The following is an 8,888-nucleotide window of genomic DNA, read 5'->3' as shown; positions in this document are numbered from 1 at the left end:
ATATAGTCTTGGTATTATGATTGATAGGAAAGTAATGTGACTGGAGCATTAGAGGGAACGCAAAGATCCACGTTAGGAACTGATCAGATAACACACAGCAGTGACAGCGAGTATACATTTATTGAAGCCCCATTTATAGAGCAGCACTGCCACCGTGTGGTCATTTATGAACTGCACGAATTTAAATAAAGATAAAGAGCCGCGCTGCTCCGCTGTCTTTGTGTCTTTGTGTTCGGGTTTATAATAACACAATGTAAACTTTATAAGAAGATGAACCAATAAAGAACCGGGAAAGAAAAACCCTCATTTTACCGATTAAAGATCATTTGTATGTTTGGTATAAATACATGTTCCGTGTCAGAGAGCTCTGTGCTGGATCTGTGCAAACACTAATGTTATTACAATACATCTTTTTCATTGTCCTGCTTTCAGACGCTAAATATATCCTAACTTAATTAGGACGATCTCGGATTTAGATTAGGCGGGATGTTTGAAAATCCCAACGGTTTTCCTAGAACCAATCAGAGCGAGGTGCGGGTCACAAAGCAGATCCATCTTCTATAAATACCTAGCACTTTTCCTGATTTTTAGTCGATAAATTCTTTTTAAGCAGCAGCTGTTACCTCATTACAGTTGGATTGAGTCTTTTGAACTGACCGGAGAGGCTGATGACTCCTCGAGTGGGTCACTTCCCATCACAGCGCCCGCCGCCGACACCACTTTCCAGAGTTTCAGTCGGGGATGTATTGACTGGCCCGTTTGGAGAGCCGCCGCTGCCACGTGGGGGAGAGCCGCCGCTGCCACGTGGGGGAGAGCCGCTGCTGCCACGTGTGGGAGAGCTGCTGCTGCCACGTGGGTCATTGCCCATCGCTTTGCTTTATAGCTTTATTGCACTGTATGCTGAGTTCTGTGTGCAGTACTGAGCCCAGAGCTCCGACTTGCTGTGACCCCCGGCCTTGCCCCCCCCCCCCCTGCCTAGTGCAGTGCCCCCCCTGTGCTCTGTGCCCCCCACGTGCTCTGTGCCCCCCCCAGTGCTCTGTGCCCCCCCCTGTGCGCTGTGCTGCGCCCCCCTGTGCTCTGTGCTGTGCCCCCCTGCGCTCTGTTGTGCCCCCTGCGCTCTGCTGTGCCCCCTGCGCTCTGTGCTGTGCCCCCCTGCGCTCTGTGCTGTGCCCCCCTGTGCTCTGTGCTGTGCCCCCCTGTGCTCTGTGCTCCCCCCTGTGCTCTCTGCTCCCCCCTACGCTCTGTGCTGTGCCCCCCCTGCGCTCTGTGCTGTGCCCCCCCTGCGCTCTGTGCTGTGCCCCCCCTGCGCTCTGTGCTGTGCCCCCCCTGAACTTGGTGCCGTGCCCCCCCCTGCGCCGTGTGCTTTTGCTCCCTGCGTTGCGTGCTTTGGGCCGTGTGCTCACCGCCGTGCGTGTGTGTGGCTCTGATTTGGGCCGTGTGCTCGCCGCCGTGCGGGTGCGTGGCTCTGACTTGTGCCGTGTGCCCGCCGCCGTGCGGGTGCGTGGCTCTGGTCTGCGCCTTACTATGGCAGAGGCAAATGTGCCACCTATGGAGACTGCAATACATGATGCTGCAGAAGACATGGACTACACTTTAGTGAAGAAGAGAGGGCGAGCAAACTCTGATAGCTCCAATGGTTCTTCCCCTCCATCGGTAGCAAAGACAAAGATGCAGAAGCACAAGGAAGACCAAGGCATCAAAACATCAAACCGCTTCGAGCCACTTGCTAATGCCGATGACTGCTCAGGGCCCAGGTGCAACGATGAAGAGACTGCACTCCCACCCAAAAAGATTCGCATACCACCGGTAATGGTTAGGAATATGAAGACCCACAAGGACCTTGTCGACATCCTCACCGAGCACTGCACTTCCCCGTTTGTAGTTAAACCACGGGCGAACCACGCAAAGATCACTACCACAACTGTGGACGACTACCGGAGCTTAACGGACTGCTTTGCAAAGCAGGGCATAGAAAACTACACCTTCCCACTGACGCGCCTAAAGCCCCAGAAATTTGTAATTCGTGGCTTACCAGCAAACGCCTCCGTGGGGGATATTTCCCACGACCTCGCGGAACATGGACTTCCAGTCAAGAGCGTAGCCCAATTGACATCCCCGGTGGACAAGACCAAGAAGTTCCCTTTGTTTATTGTCACACTGGCAGAAACCCCGGAGAGCCAGCCTGCAGATCTTACCAAGATTACCAAGCTCTGTAGCTGTGTGGTAACCACAGAAGCGCCAAAGGGCAGAAAAGGCCCAACCATGTGTTTCAACTGCCAACGGCTCGGGCATACCTCTGCATTCTGCCACCAGAAGCCACGCTGTGTGTGTTGTGGAGAGAACCACAACTCCAAGGAATGCCCACGAGATAGGAAGAAGGAGCCGGCGACATGTGCAAACTGCAAAGGCCCACACCCGGCAAGCTACCGTGGTTGCCCGTACCTCACAAAAGCAAAGCAAGAGGAACGGGAAAAGCGGACACCCCACCTGATGGAGCAGGCACCAAGGAAGACACCCACTAATCAATACCAGCTTCCCCGCCTGGCGCCGGAGAGACAGAGGACCACAGAACACCTGATCCCAGACCTAGGCACGGCATCCACCCAGAGGATGCAAAACCCAGACGGACAGACCTACGCGGAAACTCTCAGGACACCATCCACCAACCCCGTTGAGGCGGCCAACCCGGACCCCGCAGGCGGAACCGCAAGCCCAACAAACTGGCTAGAGATCATCCTTAAAATAGCGAGCGCTATTGCGAGAATGGATATTCACCCCATTGTGACAATGATAGCGAATCTCATCCCGGCCCTTCTCAGGAGCACAGAAACTAACCACCATGGCAGCAACATCTAAACGCAGTTCTGTCATCGTGATGTGGAATGCAAATGGTATCAGCAAGAAGACAGATGAACTCCTTCACCTGATGGAATCGAGGAATGTATGCGCAGCTCTGCTCTCGGAGACCCACCTTCAAGGAAACCAAAAACTAAGCCTGGCGAACCACAGGGTATACCGTACCGACCGGGCAACAGGAGCCAGAGGTGGTGGGACGGCTGTGATTGTTAACACACGGGTCAGCCATAATGAGATTGCACTACCACCCCTCCGGAGTATTGAAGCCACTGGAGTACAGGTAAAGACTGCAACAGGACCACTGCGACTAATTGCCACCTACTGCCCCCCTAAGGTGAAGCTACATTTGGGAGACTTGGAAGCTCTGCTGGACTCCACTGTCCCAACCATCATCGGGGGAGACCTAAATGCCAAACACCGGTGCTGGAACTCAAGGACAGCAAACTCCAGAGGACAAGCTCTTCTTGCTTACTCAAAGGAGAGTGACTTTGTAGTGGCTGGCCCTACAGAACCCACCCACTACCCAGGCACTGCAAGCCACACACCGGATGTCCTGGACATTGTCTTACTGAAGAACGTGAAACATTCTGTCCAGTTGGAAACCCTGGCGGAACTGACCTCAGACCACAACCCAGTTACCATTACTGTTGGCGACGAGATGGAAACCCACCAGCAAACACCCAGGTACAACTTCACCAGGGCGAACTGGAGCCTGTACAAAGAAGAGTTGAGCAACATCACAAACCCCCGCCCCTTGGACACCAACGGAGACATTGATGATGCTGTTAACACCTTTACTACCGCAGTCCAACATGCAATAGAGCACAGCGTCCCGAAACAGATGCCCAAACGCTGCTCCATCTACGACCTACCGAGCGGGATCAAGCAAGCGATTGCTGAGAAAAACAGGGCCCGACGCCAGTGGCAGAAGTTCCGCACACCTGACCTTCTGGTAAAGTACAACTCACTTGCCAGACTACTGCGACAGCAAATCAGCCAACACCGGGGGGAGAGGTGGGAGGCCGCAGCAGCCAAGCTGAAGGAATCCGACAACTCTGTTTGGAGAATGACCCGACGCCTGACCGGGAAGAAGGAGCCTAATCCACCGATCCAGGGCCAGACCCACCTGGCATGTAGCAACAAGGACAAGGCAGAGGTTCTCGCTGACACACTGGAGACAACTTTTAGGCCTAACCAAGCCAGCAAAATAGCACGGGAAGTTGAGCAAGGAGTTAACAGGCATCTTACCGAGCACCTACCAGAGACCGAAGCGGAAACCCTTGAAGGATGCACCAGGACTGAGATAATGCAACTTGCAGAAAAGCTGGCAAATGGCAAAGCACCAGGAAGTGACGGAATTACCAACCTGGCCATCAAGAAGCTTCCGCCGGCAGCCATGGAATGCCTCACAGAAATCTTCAATGCATGCATGCGGCTCCAGCACTTTCCTCAATCCTGGAAGGAAGCCAAGGTCATTGTATTTCCAAAGCCTGGAAAACCACGGAGGGATCCTGCAAACTACCGTCCGATAAGCCTGCTCTCTGGACTGTCGAAACTCCTGGAGAAAGTTATTCTTACGCGCCTCCGCCACTTTGCCTCTGGTAAAAACATTCTACTAAAGGAGCAATTTGGATTCCGGAAGGACCACTCAACCAACCATCAGCTGCTGCGAGTCGTTGACATAATAAGCCATGGATTCAACATCCACAAATCAACTGGAGTTGTCTTCTTGGACGTGGCCAAAGCGTTTGACAGAGTTTGGCATGAAGGACTACTGCACAAAATGATCAACCTGAAATTCCCAAACTACCTGATTAAGCTGACTGCAAGCTACTTGCGGGAGCGCACATTCCACGTGGCTGTGCGGGAAGAGCTCTCAACAACACGCCCCATCCGCACTGGCGTGCCACAGGGATCAGTCCTGGGACCTTTCCTTTTCAACCTCTTCATGAATTACATCCCCACAGACCTCCACAAGACTCAACTGGCACTCTACGCAGACGATGTGGCAGTCATCTCCCAGTCCTTCAGAGAGAAAGAAGTAGCTAAGAACATCCAGAAAGCACTAGACATGCTATCAACATGGTACAGCGACTGGCAAGTAGGACTGAACTCCAGCAAGACTACAGCTACACTGTTTACCAAAAAGAGGATCAAGGCACACCCGCCAATCACCCTCAACGGAGAGGCTGTCAAATGGGAGCCAAACAGCTCTTACCTAGGTGTAATCCTAGATAGCAAACTAAGCTGGAGAAACCACATTGAGAAGATTCAACAGAAGGCAACAACCAAGCTGGCAGCACTGTACCCTCTGCTGAAGACAAGGACCATGCCCATCAAGAGCAAAGTCAATGTGATCAAGGCGATCATTAGACCCACAATGACATACGCCTCCCCGGTGTGGAGTGGTTGCCACCAACATCAAAGATCATCTCTCCAAAAATTACAGAACAAGGCGCTGCGGATTGCGTCCAACGCTCCACTTCCTACAAGAATAGCAGACCTTCATAGGGAACTGGGTATCGAGATGTTAGATGAACATCTAAAGAAGCTCAACAAGAAATTCTACAAGGAACTGGACCAGAACTCAAACCCGCTGATCAAGAAGCTTGCTGCGATCTCTGCAAACCCATTTGACCGCTACCCACGACCCATCACAGCGCTGAACCTGTGAAACCAACTCAACTGTGGCAAGTAACACAGATCAAGAAGCTTCCTAAAGAGTGCGACAATACACTCAACAAGAGAACTTGGAGTAATGAGGCTCAAGCCTCGGTATCCAATATCACCACTGACAGATTTAATCTGTCAGTCAGAACAGAACGGTCAGTGATTTTTAGTCAGAGTTAGGTTAGGATCGGAGAGGATCACTGTCACAGCAAAGGATGGCCCGGACCAAGCAGACCGCCCGGAAATCCACCGGAGGGAAGGCTCCCCGTAAGCAGCTAGCGACCAAGGCTGCCAGAAAGAGCGCTCCGGCCACCGGCGGAGTGAAGAAGCCTCACCGCTACCGGCCCGGTACTGTGGCTCTCCGGGAGATCCGCCGCTACCTGAAGTCCACCGAGCTGCTCATCCGCAAGCTGCCCTTCCAGCGCCTGGTCCGGGAGATCGCCCAGGACTTCAAGACTGATCTACGCTTTCAGAGCTCGGCCGTCATGGCTCTGCAGGAGGCCAGCGAGGCTTATCTGGTGGGGCTCTTCGAGGACACCAACCTATGCGCTATCCACGCCAAGAGAGTCACCATCATGCCCAAGGACATCCAGCTGGCCCGCAGGATCAGAGGGGAGAGAGCTTAGGCTAACTGCACCCACTTCATTTACACCCAGAACACAAAGGCTCTTTTCAGAGCCACAACATTATCAATCAAATTGGCTAGTTGATCAATATTAACAGATACGTATAGTGATCTCCATATAGAGAATTATAAAGGAGACGTATCCACATCCCTTTTAGGCGTCACAATATAGATAAAGGCATATTCGGTATTTGTGCTTATAAGTTTAAGATGTCTTAAATACACACAATCATTTTTGTACGCTATATATATTCACAGTAACTAAAAAGAAACCTGGCTAGTCTGATTTAATATGTTGTACATAGAAAGTGTAGTAATTCTCCCCCTCCTACGTCACTTTCATGTGCCTCCGGAGATCAAACTGAAGTTTTATGGGAACTTTTGTGCTTGATACTTGATAGGTTCCTGTCTGTTTGCTCATTGTTTAGCACCCACTGTACCCTAACTACATAATTATTATTGTTACCTCCACAATGTACTGATCTTTTAATGTAAAGCAATAGGGGAGCCCCTGCTTCTGCCACTGACAAGTAAATGGTGAACGGTGCTTTGGGTATATGCACAGAAGAAGGTGGGGTAGAGAACCCAAATATAGCACTCAATTTCACACTCTGGTGATGAATGAATGGTTTAAAACATAACTTTATTAACTGCAACAAGTATGTAAAATATTGGGTATTAAAAACAACGACCTGAAGGTGTTCTGACCTTCAATACTGGAACTGTATAGGTTCCGGGTCTAAAGTGATGAGATTCTATGAGATTCAAATAACACACTAAACAAGTCCTTATAAGGATCTGAGGTAAGGAACAAATCTTACAGGGTGTGCGCTTAGGTAAGTACTGATAGCTGCAAATCACTAATGGCAAACACTGGCCTAGTGTGAATACCTGTTTACACTAATGAGGCGAGGTCTCTTTTCACCACATTATAGTAGTATCCAAGTGAGGATACTATCTATATAGTACGCTGTGCCAACGAGGCAGACCAGGCTAGGATCTGGGTTGATACAGCAACTACACTGATTGTAGCTCTACGGTAGTCCGTTACAGTGACCACATGACTGATTCCTTGGGGACAGTAGTTGATTTATCCACTAGTCCACCACTGCTTGTTACACACTGAGGTTTACTCGCAGTCATATTTACTGATCCAGAACACTGAACAGTGTTCAGACCTTAGGATCCTAGCGTTTAATACTCGTATTAAAACCCATCATTTTAATTTTGGTTATTAAAGAGTTGATTTTGTATCTATTTCATTTCACATCCAGTTGGTGTCAGAGCCCATACTAGGTTTATTTTCTTTGCCTGTTCTCCGGTGTAAAAGAAACCATTGCATGTGATAAGATGGAGACACATTCTAAGTTACACATTATGTGCAGAGCTCTCTTTGTGGGGTTGTGGTGGCTCTTAAAAGAGCCTTTGTGTTTGTAAGAGGCTGAAGTTCTCGGTCTCACTTCTTAGAAGCTGCTGCCCTCTTGGGCTTTGCTGCCTTGGCCTTAGCTGGACTCTTAGCAGCTTTGGGCTTTGCAACCTTTTTAGCCGCCGGGCTCTTCACAGCCTTCTTGGGCTTGGCAACTTTAGACTTCTTCGGACTTTTTGCTGCCTTCTTGGCGGCCGCAGGTTTCTTCACCTTTTTCGGGCTTTTCTTCACTCCCGCAGGAGCCTTTTTGGGCTTCTTGGGGGACTTGGCGGGTTGTTTCCTTGCCGCTGGCTTCTTGGCGGGTTGTTTCCTTGCCGCTGGCTTCTTGGGTTTCCCTGCCTCCTGTTTCCTGGCCGCCTTCTCCTTGCTCTCCAGCTGCTTCTTATTCAGCTTGAACGATCCGGAGGCTCCGCTCCCTTTCAGCTGGATCAGGGTTTCCTTGCTCACCAAGCCCTTAAGAGCCAGCTTCAGGCGGCTGTTATTCTTCTCCACATCGTAGCCTCCTGCAGCCAGAGCCTTCTTCAGAGCGGACAGGGAGACCCCGCTGCGCTCTTTAGAGGCGGACACAGCTCTCACTATAAGATCGGACACGCTGGGACCGGACTTTGCTGGGCGGCTTTTCGAGGCTCCCGCCGCTTTCTTCGGCTGCTTCTTCATGGCGGCGCTTTCAGCTGGAGGAGGCGCAGGAGCGGTCTCGGCCATTTCAGCTGCAGCACGTAAAATCCCGGAACACAGTGACAGAAAGTTATACTGGGGCGGGGAGCTGCCGGGAGTTATATACAGAGCCTGCTGCTCTGTGATTGGTTAGTGGTCGGAGTGAGCTTCTCTCTCATTGGTTATAATCAATGTGCCCGGCCCCTGTCTCTCATCCTCCTGGATCACAAACACTGCTCTGACTTTGTGTTTCTGAGGCTGCAAGAAAAGGGCATTTTATCCTCTAATTATTACTACAATTCCCCTTCTTGCATTTCATTTATAAGGAATTATATTCTCTTCACTGTTGTATCATTTTGTTGTTGGAAAAGTACAAACACAATTAGGAATAATGGGTGAAAGTTCCGCTCTGTATCATGGGATTTGCCAGATTGTCTTCATATCTGTCTATTTCTGTCACTTTTACTTTGCTCAGACTACATGTGCCACCTCCATCCTCATACAGTGACACAAAGAACATATTATTGTACAGTATCAGTTTCAAATAAAGTGCATACCAATATATAAAGATGGTCTGGGGATTCACTATATATGTATAAGTAGCACAAAAGTCTGCATTGCTGTCATGTTGTTCCATTACCCCCGTACTGAGCTCTG

General features: G+C 50.4%; 1 protein-coding gene across 1 annotated transcript; it reads right to left on the bottom strand.

Annotated features, from left to right (window-relative positions):
• Positions 1-7,512: 7,512 nt before the first annotated feature.
• On the bottom strand, positions 7,513-8,309 carry LOC142469286 (histone H1-like). The gene has a single exon (XM_075576218.1). The coding sequence runs from the start codon at positions 8,277-8,279 to the stop codon at positions 7,608-7,610; it is 672 nt and encodes a 223-aa protein (XP_075432333.1). The 5' UTR covers positions 8,280-8,309; the 3' UTR covers positions 7,513-7,607.
• Positions 8,310-8,888: the final 579 nt, after the last annotated feature.

Source organism: Ascaphus truei, chromosome 18 (assembly GCF_040206685.1).
Source record: "Ascaphus truei isolate aAscTru1 chromosome 18, aAscTru1.hap1, whole genome shotgun sequence".
Taxonomy (NCBI): Eukaryota; Metazoa; Chordata; class Amphibia; order Anura; family Ascaphidae; genus Ascaphus; species Ascaphus truei.
The sequence above is the reverse complement of the archived record's forward strand: the minus strand, read 5'-3'. Positions and strand labels throughout refer to the sequence as shown.

Excerpts from the sequence above, each read along its gene's own strand:
- LOC142469286 (XM_075576218.1), bottom strand. The coding sequence starts at position 8,279 with ATGGCCGAGACCGCTCCTGCGCCTCCTCCAGCTGAAAGCGCCGCCATG.